The 20,016-nt window shown below is 40.4% G+C and overlaps 1 protein-coding gene across 1 annotated transcript in view; it reads left to right on the top strand.

Moving 5' to 3' along the window:
• Positions 1 to 251: 251 nt before the first annotated feature.
• LOC106656192 (ecdysone-inducible protein E75) overlaps positions 252 to 20,016 on the top strand; it is a 138,910-nt gene continuing 119,145 nt past the window's right edge. Inside the window, exon 1 of the mRNA XM_014376911.1 lies at positions 252 to 3,608. Coding sequence (XP_014232397.1) covers positions 2,963 to 3,608 — 646 coding nt within the window. The 5' untranslated portion in view covers positions 252 to 2,962. The remainder of the gene's footprint in view (positions 3,609 to 20,016) is intronic.

The following is a 20,016-nucleotide window of genomic DNA, read 5'->3' as shown; positions in this document are numbered from 1 at the left end:
ATGTACGAATACCGGGTGATGCATGTGTGAGTGTGCCGTGGATGCTATACATTCGCGCGAGGCAGCCAACACCGGGGTGGGGATGAGAATTCGCGCCACCACCGCCTCGCGCCGGCTTCTCGTTGCAAATTGTGCATGTGTATTCCGTGTCTGTGTTTCGCGCGCGTCCGTGTGCGTGTCTGTGCACGACGACGCGCGGGTTCGCTGCTGCTGCGTCTCTGCTGCTGTCTGTGTCCCTGTGTTTGTGTGTGTGTGTGTGTGTGTCTACCGTGTGTATGTATATGTTTTTGGCGAGGAACAGGCAAACTCTCGGCGTTCTCGGCTTAAGCTAAAGACCCCAATGAGCGCTCGGCCGCCGCGAGCGCGAGTGCGCTTATAAAACGCTATATACATACATATACAAAAATATACACACGTTCACATAATACAGCAGTGCATTGTGTCATATACATACGTGACAGCAAAACGGATAGTACACACAGACACGCAATCGATGTTTACATGAAAAAACGAACAACAAATCATCGTATATACCTACGTACAAATTTATTGAATTCTATTGACGAACCTCCTGCATCGTACTCTCGATCTTTTCGATTGTTTCTTCAACCTCGCTGAGAAATCGCCGATCTTTGTTGAGTTATTGTGCAGTTTGTGATCCTGATATAAAATTGTGCTAAATTAACAACGACGACAACAATAACAACAGTGGCAGCAGCAGCAACAATCGTGATCTGCAGATTCGATTTTGTTCGTAGATGTGTTATCAAAGGACAATAATATTTCCACAAAAAATATAAGTGACTCCGAGCTCCAGCAAATTTATTTTTTGAAAACAAATACAAAATACAATTAAGAGAAAAGTAAAAAATTATAATACAAGGCCTTTGCTTCTTCGTTTCATCGCTCTTTTTTGATAAAAACGGAGTGACGACAAAAAGAAGTGTTTCTGCGGACGAGCGCGTGTGTGAGAGTGTTTCTTCTACGTGTACATCGATGGTGTTTTGTTTTACCTCGTGTCAACAGTGTGCGTATATTACGTGTATACGAGAGGATTATTAAAAAAAGAAATCATTATTCAAGTTTTTTGATATAACCGAATAGCATATGTTTATAAATAACACGAGAGTGACCTTAAACTTGAAATTTCTCAAAAGTGTGTGTGTGAGCGTGCGCTACAATATCGAAGTTCGCCTGTCATTTTGCCTGTCGAATGTTACCACGATAGCAAAATAAAATCGCATGAATTTAATCAGACGACAAGAGTTCTAGTGCAGCGAGTGAGTTTTCAAGTGATCTGACGTACTCGAAGAATATTGATTAACCATTTGCATACATTGCACTTAAATAAAAAATAAAACAAAAAACAAACAAAAAATAAATAAAAGATATTTAACTCAACTAATTCACGCATCATATACAACGTATACTCTACTATTTTTTATGTACTAAATATACATGCATATACCAACATATATATTCACTTTAATCGCAAAAAAGAACGTTTAGAGGGCTCTATAACATTTGTAACTCGTATACATTGAGCAAAATATATAACATAACATATATATTTATGAATATATTTACATGGATATATTTTAATGATCTTGTACCGACAAAAAAATTAAGGATTAATAACTTGGTATACTCTCTGATACACGAAAAAAAAATAACAAACATCCACACTACTCACGATATTGCCTGCTATATAGATCATATATCATTTGCTAACAAAAGTTAAGGTGTTCACCTGAAATATATATATTTATCTACTGATAAAACGCACGCGAGCAGCAGCAGTAAGAAGAAAACAGCGGGGAGAAAAAAAATACGAAATATTTTTTGTGTGTGCATTATAAAAAAAAAAAGTGACAGTGACAGTTTTTTATAGATCAGAAAGTGCCATTACACGGTAGAAACGAGCGAGAGAGAGAAATAGAAAGAGAGAGTGCAAAAAATACAGTGAGTTCTATAATGCATTGACATAGCCAGTGGGCAAAGAAAGTGAGTGTGTATATTTTCCTGCACGAGAAGCAGTAGTGTGCTGCACGTATATTATTTACATATATATCAAAATATATCTATACGTGTGTGTGTTGTTGTTGTTGTTGTTGTGCGTCGACGTGAGACTGTGTTCTATCCTTCGGACGTCTGTGTGTGAGTGTGCTCCGCCACGCTTCTCTACTCATATACTCGTCGCGCGCCGCTGCAAAACACGTGTGAAAGTTGTGTATACAGCATACCTCTATCTCTCTATGCACTATTGAGACGTGTACACTAACACACGCATACGAACAACACTTCTAGCAGCAGCAGCAGCAGCAGCAGCAGCATCGTATCGAATTTGCGATTCGCGAGAAAGAGTGAAAACGCGCGGCGCAGCGAGTCTGTGTGTGGACGCGCTGTGGAAAACCTGTTGAGTATATATAGAGATAGAGACCAGTGTGTGTTGCGTCTATATATCTTCTATGTAGAAAACTAGCGACGAAGAACCAGTGAGAGCCACGAATATCAGTGAGAGTGTGACGTTTCTCTCCCCAGTCCCCCTCGCTTCCACCCACGCACGTTTATATACACCCAGCACGAGTGACAGAAAAATCAAAAAAATTCCCCCGTAAATGTGAATGCTTAGTGCATAGTGACATAAATTTCGTGTGTGCGAGTGTTAAATGCGCACGTTGCCTCTAATATTATCTTGAAAATAAATTAAAACGAATTCGACTGTTATCGTCTCTGTGTCCGTGTCAGTGGCAGTGTGCATTCTCGCGAAAGCGGAGTGAGGAGAAGAAGAAAAGTGCAATAAATCATCGGCAAAAATGTCGACTACGATATCACCGACCATACCTGTGATTTGAGAGGAAAGCTTCTAATCTATTTTTATCGTAATTTTACATCGTCTGTAGAGGAAAGATATAGAGAATATTTTCAGTGTAAATAATAATAAAGTGCAAAACAAAGAAAAATGACAACGACCAACAATACATCGCATACACCGGAGGGCTTGCAAGCCGAAGTGAGAAGCGCTATCCGGGTGTTGCACGGCTGGTGTCCGAGACCGCCGCAACAGCAGCAGCAGCAGCAGCAGCAACAACAGCAGCAACAACAAATACAACCCCCACCGCCACCACCCCCGCTGCCACAACAACAGCAGTTACAGCACCAAGGTCCGATCAACCGTGGGGAAACTGTACTCATGCCGCCGCAAAGACCCCCTCGCCCAGCTGGTTCGGTGGTCGTTAGCTCGACCTCGAACGGTAGCAACGGCTCGATCGTCGTTAGCAGCAACGGCGTCGTTAACGGGATTGGCGGCCCTGGTGCGGTTGGTAGCCCTGGTCCTGCTAATCTGGTCGTGACCAATGGCACTGGCAGCAGTAATGCCAACAATACCGTCACCAATGGCGGTAGTATCATAAGTGGCGTCACCGTCAATGGTGGCAGCAGCAGCAGCAGCTCAGCCACTAATGGCGCTAGCAGTGCTGCCAACGTGAGCAACAACAACAACAGTAACAACAGCATGAGACCGCCGCCACCGCCACCCCCGAGGAACAGAAATTCCGGCGAGGGTAAAGCTCACCACGAGGAACCGACTAGCTCCATACCAGATTTAGGTGAGTTTCGGACAGTTTTCTTATTCCTAACACATTTTTGTAATGTTGAGCAAACATTTTTGAGGTTAGAATAACCGTAGTCGAAGTATAGACCTAACAGAAGGTTCTAACGCGCGCTTCGATGTATCATTTTAGGAATGAATCAGAAAATAAGTAAATCGATCGACAATTATTCAATGCGCAGTTGAAGTGTCAAGGCCAAGGTGTCCAATCATCTAATCATTGGCTTGACCGTATTCGTGTGTATCTTTCCGTCGCAGCGGATTGTTTTCCCATCTCTGTTGCCTCTCCTCTATCTCGCATCGATCGTTAAATACACTTGCGGGCTATCCTTCATACAACATAAATCAATTATAGAATTCCGTCCAAACGAAAGGAGATGAACGACAAGAGCTTCGAGCTCTCGTCGTCAATCGATTCGTATTCTATTATTTTTTGCGAGAAAGTAATCGCACGCTAATTTTGTCACCGACAGTACACTACGCTGCTGCGCTTCGTTCTTCGAATCGGATTTCGCGCGTCCTCCGTATTAACTCCACGCGTATAACGATAATATCTGCGTGATCGGGAAACGAGGTGGAGAGCGCGCGTGCCAGGCCACTATTGCCGGTGTCGCGTAACACACGTGCCCTCGCGCGCGCATTAGGGCAAACGCGGCGGCGCTATGTAATAACGAGCTCTCGCGGTGGCGGTAATGAGCTTCCTGTATTATCGCGTACATACACACGTTATTCGCGAGAGAGCGCGAGGCATCGAACGATGATCAGGAAGTACGAGCTCTGCCGCGTCCGAGTCAGCAAAGTCGGTGTAGCCTTCCTCTCTCTCTCTCTTTTTACTTCACGGGGCAATTCGTAATCGAGATAGAAGATCGTCACGGGAAGTATAAACTTATACAGAGAAAAAAAAGAAAAATGTATCAATCGAAGGAAAAAGATAAAAGCTCGTGCTTGTACGCGGCTCTGTACGCGGCTCTCTTATCGAATCTGTGTATTATTGTATAGCGTCGAGCGGCGAGTCAGTTGCGCGTGAAGCAGTTGCTGCTGTTGCTGCTGCATACACATGCATTCGGTCGATATAGATCGCCGATGCGGCAGCAGCAAACCCGCGTATCATGCAGTGTGCATTGCAAGCTGCATGTGTGTGTGTATGTGTATGTGTGTGTGCCGTACGCCGTGCTCCCGAGTGCCGGGGTCGTATATATATCTGTATATACGAGTGACTCTGACATTGGCCGTGCGCCCACGGAGTATGCGCGCGATTCTCTCGAGGTCATCGCTAGCTGCTACACACACACACACACACTCTCTCTGGCAACGCACACGCGCATCGACTTTATGTGCACGTAAACGAAGATATTCATGCAATCGCAAATCTGCACACTGTCGCGCTCGAGCTGCAGTTTACCTTTGCTTATACGCGATAAAGATATAGAACACACACAACTTCGCGCGATATATGTATACGCGACATAGTGAATTCCGTCGAAGCGGCTAATTGCACGAATCACACACCTATACGTATATCTGCATGTACGTATACATATAGGATCGGTCGATCATTCGACGATTGCACGACTGTGCACAGCGCGAACGGAAAAGTCTTTGTGTCAATGGGTCATGTGATATAATAAGCCCCGATGACATTCAGCTTTACGATCGAGTTTTCTGCTGCTATACTGCTGCTGACTATGCTTTACTAATTTGTCAGCAGCTATGCTCCTGCACTATATACGTATATGCTATATACATTAGGAAATTTTTCACGGAAATAAGCGCACGCGTATCTGTGCTCGATGCATACATATTAAAGGTGCATATGTGGGTAAGTCGTATATCGAGTAGATTATCGATCTCGTCGTCGAGTCCAGTAACGCTATAATGAGCCTCGCGGGTATGCAACAAGTTACACCGCTCGATAATCGCACTCGCGGCTGCTTCGCGCACGAGCCACGTACGTGTGCTATCCTCTCGACAATAGCCTCGAGTCACACACGAGCCGCGACCAGATTCACGGCAATTCCAGACGAGCGATGCGCATAATAATAAATATGTATTCCTTATCGTTTTTATCCGCCACTGAATCGATGCATGTATACATCAACATATATTTATGTATTGTATGCAATTGCCATGCTGCAGCGACTCCGATTGCGAATTCATCGCACGATTACGACGAGTTCACACATCTATGATATGCACACGCGCGCGAGCGTTAATGAGCTCGAAAGCGTCGCTCTCCGCGATGCGCTCGTGAGTCGTGACCGTGCACGATAATACGATGATACGACGAAGGTCGCGTGAAGCATATTGTAGCAAACTCGCGAGGCGCCCCGCGAGTATGTGTGTGTGTGTGCACATTATATTATATTGGAGGATCATCCGCGCAATTAGGCGCGTGCGCTGCGTGACACATCACGCATGATCGCATCGATCGCCAAGATTATACGCGCAAAGAAAAAAGAGAAAAAAATCAGTGCACTTGTCTGGAAGATTTACGCCAGCAGAGATATTGTATGCATAACTTTTTTTCTCCAATTTTATACGAACGATAACTTGATGACTATAATGACTGAAAAAAAATGAGCTAGATTTTCCATCAAAGTTCAGTAATTCGGCAATCCGCGCGATTACGAACAATTCAATGTGGCGCAGAGAAGATGTTTGTGCGATCGCGACGAGTATTATGCACGCGCGATAAATTTGCGTTGTTACAGCGCACACATGTGCTCGCGATGCAAAACGTGACATCGATCACTTTTACCTTCTTTTATTTTTTTCGTTTTATTTTTTTTTATTTTCGACTCTTTTGCTTTTAATTTAACACGCGCGCTCCTCGAGCCACGCTATAATTAGCGCGAATCAGCTCCGCGTTACGTCGAACGACATTCGATATTACACATGGATATATAGCGTTATTAGAGTGCACGAGAACGTGTGTGCAGCACACACCTTCGCTCGACTCGACTGAATAAATAAACGAAAGCGTAGCAGTCGAATTATTATTATAAAAAGCGCGGCGTTTCAAGTTCAAGATCGAGCGCGAGGCGGCGGCTCATAGCCCAATATGTGCTAGCGAGTGACTTTGGAAAATGTCAAATGGCTTCGTGAACGATATTACTATCAGATATATCATGCATAAGCTCGCCTTATTTTTGTATGTATTTTTTTCCTTCTTGAAGAGAGAAAAAGAAAAGAAGGTTTTATCTCATACCTTTAGGTAATTGACGAGTACATTGCGAACACGTAGTTTCTTGCTTCCCGTGCTCTTCGCGAATTTCGTCGAGTCGGTTACATATGCACAATAAATGCATGCGTAATGTCTAATATATACAATATATGCATCTAGATAAACGCGGAAGTTCTAGAGGTATAGTGCAATGTACACATACAGCAAGGACGCCTGTTCCATATACGAGCTCGTCGAGCACATCAATTTTATTTTAATTTTTTTTTTCCTTTTTTTTGTCGTTGCAAACTTCAACGACTCGTTTTCTGTCTCAGTCAGAAGCAGATAAATGCGATTTTGATCGTCGCATGCGATTCTCTCAATTTTGTTCCGACGATGCGTTTGTGACGTGCCTTACATCCTTGCGTTATACTCGAAACAAGGTACTCTATACCTTTGTAATTCGCACCTCGAAGCTCGCGCGCTAGTATCGCATTTTTATCTCTTGCTCTAATCGAATCGCAGAAGGAAAAAGAGGTGCGCGAGCGAGCGAGCAGCAGAGTCGCGTGGTGCTATATGTCTAACATATGTGTATAACAACGCACGTGCGACCTCGCGTGCTATACACATCTGTACAACGGCAACATCGGCAGAGAGCGGCGGCGTATTTGGCGGGTAACATCGACTCGGTCAATGTATATGTTGCATATCGCACACACATAAGCGGACGCACACAAACTCATAAAACGTATACGTAATCATAAATAAACTAGCGGAGCTCTCGCAGTCTGCCGCTGCAGCTGCTACCTCGATACCTGTAGAGCTGCTCGTGTGCGCTCGGTGGCTTTTCCTGATAGTTTTCAGAATCCTTCACGGTCACGGTCGCGCCTGGCGTCATCGCCGCTGCTGCCGCACACGCCTCTTTATATTTAGCATTAGTGAACTCGCGCGAGAGCTTTTGTTGCTAGCTGTATAGCTGCAATGTCGTCCTATACGCATGCACGAGTGGGTGGGGGAGAGGAAAGGGATTGGGCTGTAGGGAGGAGGCAGCAGCGGGAAAGGGTATGTGCGTAGAGGGCGTTTTCAGATCGCCTTTCAAAATTGCCAGATATACTTTGAACAAAACATTTTCAAGTTCAGTTGCCTTTTCTTTGATTGTTTATATAGACCACGAGTCGATTGTGTTTTCTCACGTTGTCTCAGACATCAGTTGTACACCTGTAATACGATGTTCTTATAAATATGCATTAAAGCGCCGAATCGGCTCTTCCCCTTCCTTTACTTTCTCTTGCCTTCATTTGCTACGCTAAGCTGGCACTTATCAATATAAAACATTTCGGTTTAAAATTAGCTTTTTTAACGTTACATAGAATTTGACATTGAGGTATTTTTGTAACTCCGTCGGTAGAAATTAATGGGAAAAAAGCAACGGTGCAAGCAGCTACAATGCTATATAATTAATAATTATCGAATGATTCAACGATCGAGCAGAGCTACGCTCGATAGGTCGCTCGATTTTTTTTCTTCTTCTCGACTCAATCGACTTCAAAAAGTCGTTGTTATTGATCTCCGCTAAGAAAACTAGACCAGAAGACCTAAAAATATAATACTGCACACAGACAGACACGTTAAATAAGATAAATAGAAATTAATAACACGGCCGATGACACGTGCCAATAACACTTCGCTGGCGCCACGGAAAAACTTTTCCAATGCAACGCCAGCATAATACATGTGTTAGAGTGTGCATATATATGTGTCTTAGCTCTGCAAAAGCTCGTACAACAGCGGCTCGAGTGTGTGTATGCGCGCGCGTCGGTGTATGTATCGGAGCGTTGCATACACGTATGCCCGCTGCTGCTGCTGCTACTGCTACTACCGCCGCCACTGCCACCGATGTCGAAGCCTTGGCCTCCACTCGGCTCTCAAGTGCACGCGATAAACGTTCAAGTTCTCATCGTTACTGCCGCGTGTGTGCATATATATATCACACACGCGGTCGTATTCGCGGTCACCGATGCATGTACGCGCTCGCATATGTATGCGTATATGATATACGTACGTATCGTCTCGGAGTCGCAAAGTTTTCATCGTCGTCGTCGTCTTTTTCTTCATCTTATACATACAAGCGATACGGAAAATCGTATTCGTTTCGGAATTTTCTAGTTTGTCTCGAACGCCTTGTCAGCTAGTTATCACACCTATTTCACACGCAACGTGTACGGATTGAAAATGGCATTAGAGTACAAACCAATGATACTTTAATTTTGCTCGTTCGTAAAAATATCAGTACAGATTAACGCGCACCAATGTGTGAGTTTGCACATGTGTGTGTGTGTGTGTGTGTGTGTGTGTGTGTGTAAGTGTGTATGTGTGCTAATGTCCACTGCATATATCTGTGCCAATGTACATACACAGCGATGATCGCGAGCGGAATAGCGCTTGACTTTTGCGCAATGTCAATTTGAGAATCGTATCGCCGTGATAAACCGTATTTATTTTCAGATTTCTGCAATTCAGACTTGCGGAAGCTCAGATTATTTTACCTTTTAAAAAAACAGTATTCTTTTAAATAGAACTTGTTTATATGTGTAAAACTTGATCGAGCTCAGAAAACATTTTTTTAATTATTCGCACTAAGGCATTGAAACATTTAAATTATAAATTATTATAACAATTATTATTAGCCGTTAAACGGCTAGGTGTCGTAAACTCGGTCGTATCCTTAGGGTGCAATGGACTTTGGTGGGAGTTCGCTACGGCGATTATCCGAAATCCATTTTAATTCTACTGTCATTTATATGATTGATAAAAGGCGTTAAATTTTGAGTACCGTTAAAAAATGTCGCGATAATTGGCATTCGGTAGTAAAGCACCACGCGTTCACGCGACGACGTTTGATATTTTATATAATAGCAATCATAACTAAGCGCCAAGAATCCTTGAATCTTCTTGGTAGCACTCGCTCGCTCGCGGCGCGCGCGAGAGAGCTAATTAAACAATTTTTCGTAAAAACAGGAAATGCAATTGGTTGATCGTGAAACAATGCGATAAAGTACTTTTCTAATCACACAAATGTCAAGGTTGTCGTTTTTTCCATTTTCTTCTTTTTTTTTTTTTTTAATTCATTATCAACGCGGAATATACATGGATTTTGTCCTTGAACGATTGCGCGAATCTAACGCGCAAAAAGTTACGTGCGTTCGGGAAAAGAAGAAAAAATCGCGAGCACATGAAAACTCTGCATATGTCAACGCTTGTAAATCAAATGCGTGATTAATATAAGCACGCGCCAATCGCGCGGGCTTGTTTTATTCTCTTTATTCTTCGTATATAGTTCTGGTGAAAAACATAAAAATTTATAAAAATGTATCGCAACATTCCTCGTGACGCGCGAACCTTCGCTTTTAATCATAGTAGAGATAAGGTCGAACGTGTATAACGAATGTATTTTACATAGAAGCTTTTGAAAGTGCATTTTGAAATTGAAAATCACGGACACTTGTTGCTTTGAATAAAAATATAATTTCATCGCTTGATTGCGACTTGTTAGCATCCAAATAAATTTTCTTTTATCAACAAACTTTTCATCTAAGTCATAAAATATTTTTATTTATTCGTTGATAATCCTTGAATTTATTGATTAATATAATTATTTTATATTTTGTGTGTTAAAGGTGTAGCATAATATCGATCAGTAAAATGATAATGAGAAATGATGATGAATTATTTATTTGCGGAATTACATGAGGACAGTTCAAAGTTAGAACACAGTACGCGTGCAACGTAAGCCAAGTCGTTTATCGCGAAGCGTCCGTGTATGCGCTCGCGTTATGCACAAAATTGGCATCTCATAACAGTGACTTGCATCACACAAGACTATAGTCGAATTTTTTGTCGTCGTCGTAACGTCATCTAGATCCGCGAGTTTTATCAAAGATTCGATAATGAGCGATGAAAGATTCGAGGGAGAGAGAGAGAAGAAAAATCTTACGCATTTATCCAAGCTCGTGATACAGTACCGTCATTGGTGTTTTATCAGTCAAGGTTGCCAATTTCAAGTGATATGCTCTTCATATTATGATACATAAAAAAAAAAATTATTATACGTCGTCGTATGCGAGTATATGTGTGTGTAAGCCACACATATACACGAATAAACGAGTGGCTAATCTTTGCTTAACCTTGTGAACGAGTTTACTCTTGAAAAGAAAACGTCCGTGATGTGAGTAACGTGTGTTGAGAAAACATCCGATTATATTCGATGCATATAACACCCGAGAGAATCGCGAACGCAATGAGCGATAAATTTTGTTCTTCAGTTCCTCTCGCGTCTTCTTTTTTTTAACTTTGTTAACAATTTGCGACGACAGAAAAGTGCGCGACGCATTTTCTCGCATCGTCGATCGATGATTTTCGACACGCATATTCGTGCCTCGAGCTCGGCCATATTCTCGTTGATTAATCGGGTTCCAAGAGCGCGCAATTGTCGCTATCATACTCCCGTACTGTAAACGGATAGCTTGGCTTTTTTCGCTAGTTCCTTATTGCGGTCATATAATTCGAGCTGCACGGCGAGTTAATCGCGCACGAGCAAATGAAAATATTCGATATCGATTCGAGACATTATTGCGCATCGTCTTCCTCGTTTGGCACTCAAAGATCGGCTGTGGATACAAAAAAATTTAATATTTACTACGCAATCGTTGTTTTACGATCTGTTAATGTTTGGGAACTGATTTGAGGATTGTTTGTTATTTTTTTCTCAATGGCATGCCGTATACCAGCTGATACTTTGAAATCCACGTCTATCCAGCGTGGGCTAGACACATCTACTACGATGTCGCTATTCTAAGCTTGCCCCTGAAACGCGGCAGCCCGTTTCGTAAGTCCGCGTTTCGAAGGTGCTCTCTTCAGGGGTGCTCTTTTCAGGGTTGCCTCGATCATATAATAGCATCTAGCTAACCTTGCGATGATTCCGCGAACAATTTGTCACCATAAAATAGTCGGTATTCTCTTTTCTTCCGTGCACTTGTACGATCGCTTCTGCAAGACTATTTTTTTTATCGGTGGATAAACGATAACAAATGCTCGCGTGGTTATTATGCGACCTATACGCGTAATACGCGATCCCCCGGTTGTATCATATTCTCGCGCGATGTTTTCTACGCTCGATACCGAGAAAGAGAAGAAAAAAAGACTCGCCGCTCGGCTTCGTGAGTGAGTGTGCATATGTGCGTGTGCATATTAAATTTAAACGAAACCGAAGCTATAATAAAATGGCTCGTGTACGCCTATTTCGCGGCGCGCGTCGAAGACTAGTACAATTACACAAACGTAGATACAATATGTGTCGGCCAAGAGTAGCTTGCAATATGTATATCGCGTGCAATTGACCCCCCTGTTGTATGTGTACAGGCGTGCGCGCGCAAGGGGAGGGATTCCATATGTATGTCTGTGTGTAATGACGACGACGACGATTTGAATATTATTAATACACACATGCGCGATACTGCGGCCAAAACTTCGGGTGTGTGAATGTGTGTTTGTGCGCCAATACTTGCAACGTACATCGACTATCCGAAATAAAAGATGCACGAGGTGGTGCGTGTGTGTGTGTACCTAGTGCGTGCGGGTGAATCGCATGCGCCAATTGCGGTCGATACAAATACAGACAGAAAAGAAAAAAAAAGAATAAAATGGTATATCGTTGCACGCATGCAAGTAGGTATACCAGCAGCGCTTCGAGGGGGGTGTCAGTTACGTCGAGATCTCACGTCTAATTCGTACAACATGTTGTAGTACATGTCTTGTCGACTACGGCGAGAAAACAGCAGTAGCTTACAGCAAAACCAAGTTTCGGGCTGGAAATCCGCTTATACTTTTAATGCAAACTCGGCGAAGCTCGACCGGGACTATGTGTAGTAGTGGTGGTAGCGGATGCGTTCGTGTATAATCTTACGTAACTCGATGTAGTACACCGTACGTTCTATATGTATATAGGGTCAGAATCGAGGAGGCTCAGCACGACAGCGATCGAGTATATATTATACATTAATGCACGCGCGGTACGTTGACCTCGAGACTCGACGATCTTGCCTGTGCACTCCTCCCTCGAGCGCGCTGAGTTAACCCCCCGTGGCTGCGATAGCCTCAAGAAGTTTAAGGTCTCCTCGAGAGTTATAATCCCCCCACTTCCCCCTTTTTGGCAGGCGGGGGGCTGTGCTAACTAACCGTGGGCTTTGCAGTTTCGATCGGTGTTGGTTTTTTTTTTATGCATACACTTACTTTTGTTGGGTTTCGCTCGGCCCTTTTTTCTGCGCCTATCGTAAGCCATGGTTCTTTGTTCATTGGTGTCGCCTGCAGACCATCGAGCGCGCCGATTGGTGTTGCCTCCATAGCGTCGAAAATCTGTAAATTATAATATACCTAAATTTTACATGAATGTGCCATAGACATCATGTATGATGCACTTCTTTATCATTTTCAGACTCGTGAAATAGATCCGCAGAATGTATCTAAGTCCAATTTAAACTTCATCCCTTATTTGTCGAGCGTGAAGTTACATACAGCAATTGTTAATTCGTGACCATCATCGTGTAGGACCATCAATATTCTGCCCAGGCTCGTCGTAGATGCTTATATCAGGAGCTTGTTAAAACGTAGTACGTAAATACGATTCTGTGCGAGGATTATTGCGAATATTGGTGTATTTCTAAAGCTTGGCACTCAAATTCGTACATCAGTAATTGCATGCGTGACGTTCGTTCGGAGAGTACGTAAAGAGTACTGTACAGGGGGATTAATTCACCGCTGCCAACACTACGACATGCATCTCTATATAAAATCGTAATATATACTTCAAAAATCCCCAGGTCTCAGACATCACTCAGCGTGGGTGCAGGGTTAGTGGTGGGGGTGGTAGTTCGCAGAGTACCTCGCGTGCGCAGCAGCGCTAAATTTTCCTTGCCACGGTCTCACTTTTTTCGCTGTGTTTTTCCTCTTTTTTGTTTTAATCTTGCATCAGCTTGCAAGATGAAAAGTTGGAAGGGAACGTATACAAGCGCGAGGGTAGCTCCGACGTTGTAAGCTTTTCGCCCTATACGTCCTGCTTCTATAGTTTTACAGAGGGGGCGAGAGTTTCGTATGCAGCGAATAGGCTGAGAAGGTTCGAGAGTCTCATTCAGAATTCAAACGAAAATTTTAACTTTTTTACATGGTTTCTCGTGAGAACCACGAATTTACAATTTTTAATAAACAATGACATGGTGAATAATTCAGAATTTGATAAAAAAAAAATCATGCACGCAAGTTCATGAAAAAGAAAATTATTAAATGTTGTTATTTCGAAGTTAGCAGCTTTAATAACATAGTAAGGTATAGAACTCTTTGGTATTTCGCTTTATCACCCCATTTAGACTTGAATTTTCTAAAGAATTTCTCCATTTCTTTTTATTCTCTTTTCTCAGTGGGTAACCGATTTGATCTATCTTACCCGAGGATTTTTCAAATATTTCGGGGACTCATCTGGAATTTCGGCCCAAGTCTCACAGATGGCTGCTCAATACCCGATACAAATTTTGTTTGATTCGATTTTATAAGGCACAAGTGAAGCAAGTGAAGTGGCACACCTGTCTTTATACTGGGTTGTGGATAATTTTATTATCTTGAAATGGTTTTTATTTGTTGAACAAAATATCTGAAAAAATTTTGAATGCACATTATTCCTGGTATAAACTTTAAAATCCGTTTTTCTCTCTCTGCCCATTTTGACAACTACCGGCTTTCGCTGTCCTCGTTATTACTCGACCCACGAGCGCGGCCAAGCTAGTTGCGCGTAGTGGAAAAAAGCTGCCTTGACTTTTTAATCCTAAAATTTTTATTCATCCGATGATAGTCGCATTGTGCAGAATGAAGACCAATTTTGTGCAGAACGAAGACCAAAAAAAGAGTTTCATCGGTTGATTTGATCTTATGCCAATCACTGCATCGAACTTGTTTATTGAAAGGTTAAATACGAAAGTGATATTTTTGTTTTTTATAAAAATTCCTCACAGTTTGCTTGTTTGCAATGAAAAAAAAAATCCGGTGATTCTTCTTCAATCGATTTTTCAATAAAAAGATGAAATTTTGACAGGAAATCGTGCGCACGTCGTCGCCGACGTCTTCCGACACGCGGCGCACGATGTGTATAAGGCGCACTCAACGCACAAGCCATGGGCGATGCTGCCGTTTATAATAATACACGCTTATTATAAATCGAGCGCACACAATAAATCCATGCCGCGACACACGTAACGCGTGTGCGTATCCTACAGCACGTAGTACACATTATAGTGGCATTGTGAGCTCCGTATAATATAACGTAAGATCCTTCAAAAGGATATTTCTGTCTCTGACCCTCATCGCGTGTGCTGCGTGGCTCGTGCCCCGTGTGCACTTCTTGTCTCTCTCTCTCTCTCGTTAAAGGATCGTGCCCGCCTCGTTGTTGTTTTTTTTCTCCTTCTTTTATTATTATTTCATCGAGGCGTGTGCTTATTACTTGCACGCTGAAGTATCGTATTATTGAGAAACCTCTGCACTTGGCCTCTTGAATTACGTCGTTTTCACGTGCACGCAAAATCATTCAATATACACCATTTGGGTGTACAGCAAATATATTAGAGAAAAAGGGTTGTGCCACGTGAACGATGAAAAATCGAGTACATCATCGTTTTTTTTCATGTTTTTGATAGAAAAAATATGATGTAAGTGGGCGTTTTCCACCGGACGCGATATCTACTACGATTCATCCTAATTCTACATTGAACTGTGAGTATACATCTGTCGATTTATTGGAAAGTATAACGAGTGCACCAAAATTGGTACGCAGCATCTATTTAAAAATGTATTGTAACACACAGTTTGAGTTATTGACGAGTACAGCTCAAAAGTTCTAAAAATCAGGGCATCCTAAATCAACAAATTATCAAAATCTAAGAACTTTCAAACTTTCAAATTAAAAAAGAAAGTTTGAAATGACCTACTTTCATTAACCTTAAAAAATTTGAAAATTTCGATTTCATTATTGATGATAATTATCCATCCGCCTCGAGTCGATACTAGCGATGGGCTCGAAGCGGATAAGAAAGTACAATACATCCGTCATCGAAACTAGAATATAAAAATGTAAACTGTTATCTTGAAATATTTGACTGCGACTGTTTAATATTTTACGAAATAATGATTATTGATAAATTGAATCGAACTAGAAAAATATCAAGCTGCATGAAAGAAACTCGAAAAAATAAAATTTGCATTGCTGAAAGATACAAAAGTGGCCAGGCTCATCGTTACCCGTTGTATTACGTTGTAGGAGTCTCGAAAAATTGATCGTACAATGAAACCGACTTGGCGATACTTATAAAACGCGTATGTATATACGCAATGTGCACAGGGCCCAACTGCCTCCGAATAATGTAAACCGCGCGCAGCGAGTATTATACTTATTGCGTGGCGCACGCGTTGCATCTGTTCCCATTGAATTTATATTACACTGGCGACGCAACGACTCGAAAAACCCTTTTTAAATTGTTACGCATATTATACGCAACGCGCGTGCCACACACGCTCATCCTTCCACCAATTTCCGGGAAAAAGTCCCGATCCTTCGCCCCGTCGTACTTTTACCTAATATTGAAAAATCGATCCTCTTGTCTGGTTCTTTTTTCTCGTGTTTTGTATAGAACGACGAAAAATGTATTTGCATCTGTTAAGGATCCCTTTTACCCTTTTTACATAAAATTCGAGAGAGGGAGAGAGGATAAAGGGTACTCGCTGAACGAAGGAAAATAGGTGCGGATGTCGAACGTGTCGAAGGTAGACGTTCCAAAGGTTATCGAGCATGTAGGTGTAATAATGGGATGTGTACACGTAACTGATGACGCTATAGAAAGCTGCAACAGTGAACAACGAAATTTCTGAAACGAATCGATCTTTTAATGAAAAATGGGCCAGCAGCAGCTTGCATTACACGTGGCTAATACAATTTTTTTTCTAATGCTACGTGTCGTGCACGTAGTTTATCTCTTTCCATTGCAAAATTTTAAATTAACGCGAATGGTGATCAGAAGGAGTGTAACGGTCCTTTCCTCATTGAATTCATATGAAATGTTCAAGTGACGTCGTGAAGTACATCGAACTGCAACGTATAGGCGAGTTACAACCCTTTGTCGGAATCATTCAAAATATCGCAAAGCCAGTGGCAATTCAATAAAATGTTAAGGCGGAACCCTAGAGGTAGGGGAGAGACGGGCATGAGTGACACCATAACTTCAAACTGGCTTCCTGAAGCGAATTTTTAAAATTTTTCAAATCTGAAACGATCATTGCAAAGGGGAGCTCAAGCTCTATAACATATATTAAAATTAAAAAATTACAATGAAATTTCTATTTTTTATTGAATTTCAAAAAATTTGTCACAATTGCTCGTCTTTTTTCAATGGCCGGGAATTGTGCCATAGGAGTCGGGCACGAGTGTCATGTATATTATCATGCAAAAAATACATATATGTGTAGAATAATATATTTTTTTACTCAAAAACCATGAAGTTTAGAGAAAAAGTTTATGGAATAAAAAAGTCTCCAAATTTATCGAGAAACATTCTCAAATATTTTCAGAATTTTTTGAGATTTTTTTAAGAGATTGCACTCGACGAATTGTCGGAAAATTGAAAATCGTCTCCGAAAATTCTGAAAAAATTTGGGGCTTTTCTTTGATAAATTTTAAGACTTTTTTGTTCTATAAACTTTTTCTCTAAACCCAATGGTTTTCAAGATAAAAATCAAGTTTGGTTTTTTATAAACATTTCACTTGAGGGACGCCATTTTGTTAGAAAAAGTAGCTAAAAAAATTTAGGAAAATTCCTTACGGTACTTCTACATCCATAATTACCTCTCATCATATTTATACCTCGAATTTTATACTGCAACACTTGGAAAAAATTTCTTTAAGTTGATTTTTCGCGCAAATTTTTACGTTTGTTTTTGTTTAAACAACCATAACTTTTTGACGAAGCATCAAATCTTAAATTTGAGCCCGGATTCTGAAAGGGCATTAAATTTTACATGAAATTATGTATGCGCAAAATCTTTTTGCGTTTCAAAATATAAAAAAAAATCGCGTCGATCACGAACAAAAAATTTCATTATTCTGGACGTGAATGGGTTATTGATAGGTCGTCATGTGACACTAGTGCCCGACGGAAGGTGACCCTAGCGCCCGGTTTGAGTACCTTCTTTATTTTGTTAATAACTTTTTTAATATTAATCGTAGAAGAATTAAAAAAAAAAGGAAATTAAAGTTCAAGCTTCTAGCTTTCTAGTGATATAAATTTCAAAAGCAAAAATATGTTTTTAATCGTTTTGCTACTCAGTTGAAATATTGGTTATATTGGATTTTTTAGTCAAAAATTTTCAACAATTTTTTTTTTTGTTAAAAAAAATGGATTTTGAAAAATTTTTTTTCGTACAAATATCATAAATGATGAAAGGACTATGAAAAAATTTATTTCATAATTTTAAGTTGAAAATTGCATTTTTTATGGGGGTGACACGGTTACCAGCCATGTTCCACTTACCCGCCTCTCCCCTAAGCCATTGGCATCGAGAAAACGTCAAATGTTGGTCGGTGATCGACGTGCTTATTCATATATGAGCTAAGAAAGTGTCTTTCTCAGACTTTTCATGGTTTAAATTGTAACGTATATTATTGAATTTTTCAATTGAATCTTTTTTACATAAATCGACCTATACGGCTAATGAACGAGTATGCGATTACAAAACTGGTATGGGTATAATAAGTGGATTGTTCAACGTATTCCAGATAGAAAAAAGCTAAAATTTGTTTATGTTTTTGGGACTACATAAATGTTATAAATTATTATTATTTTATAAATATCGTACAAGACTTAGTCAAATATTTCTTGATTGTACAACAATAAAATATTGTTGTACTTTATAAAATATTAATATGTTCATTGACATTTTAGTATCCTATTTATATATTTTATAAAATTAACATGATCTCACAAACGTGTACAAACTTTATCAGCCTAATTTAATGAAATGATTGTATGGTTATGATTTTTTTTTACTTAGAAAGTGATCATAGTAGAAACATTCAACATTTTATGGCTACCTAATTCTCCGCATTTTTCGCTATTTAATGACAATTTTTCGATCATATCGACGCCCCTTACGAAAATTAGGGAGATCGAAACGTCATACAAAAGGTAGGAAGATTTGAATTTTAAGAGAAAAGTAGGAAGTTTTGATATTTTTTGTTAAAATTTTAATTTTAAGAGAAAAGTAGGAAGTTTTGATATTTTTTGTTAAAATCAGGACGTTTCAAGTTTTTAACGAAAGTTAGGAAGCTTCAAATGTCTGAACGAAAACTAGGACAATTCAAGGTTTTTAAAAACTGTTTTTATATCAAGTCAAATGATTTCATTATCATAAATTGAATCTGGTAATTTATTTTTAACTTATACATTTATGTTTACTTTGTCACTAGCAATTGAAAATAAATTGAAAGTATATTTATTGGCGTTCATATTATACATTGCCACGAGTATTGTCACTTGCAGATTTACGGATAATGGTATTCGCCATCTAGTGGCAGAGGTTGTAGTGTCAGAGTGGCAGAGATTGTATTATCGTATTTAAAAAGATTGAAAACTCATTTAAATTCTTTAAATTATTAAATTGACATTTTCGAGTCATTTAAAATACGCTTAATAATTGTAACACGATTGTAAAAGAAAAATCGCAAAAAAAAATTAATCGTACTCAATGTATTTTAAAACATTTCTAATTGTCATTTTTTAGTCATCAGTTTATGATTAATACAAAAAATTTTTTACCGTAAGAGTACTGTTTGAATAAAATAGTATAATATTAAATTTTTTTTAAATAATCACTTCGGGTATAATAAGTGGATGCGTTATGTTGATTCAACACAAGCAGCAGTAAGACAGTTTCATTTATCCGATTCCGCGAGTTTCAAACTCATTTTGCATAAGGGAAGATCCATAAATCAACGAGTGCAGTGACGAGCGGTTCTTAATTCCCTTTTCCACTAAACAGCAGCTGTATTGTAATTTCAATGTCGCTATTAGCTTTGGCTGTAGCGAGCGCGAGTGGAGGTGCGGGCGGAAGGGGTCGACCTGTTGCAAAGGCGCGTACGCTGTTCACATGCAGCTGT

The sequence above is a fragment of the Trichogramma pretiosum genome, unplaced genomic scaffold (genome assembly GCF_000599845.2).
Source record: "Trichogramma pretiosum strain Unisexual culture from Peru unplaced genomic scaffold, Tpre_2.0 scaffold4, whole genome shotgun sequence".
Lineage (NCBI taxonomy): Eukaryota > Metazoa > Arthropoda > Insecta > Hymenoptera > Trichogrammatidae > Trichogramma > Trichogramma pretiosum.
This window is presented reverse-complemented; position numbering and strand designations above follow the sequence as displayed.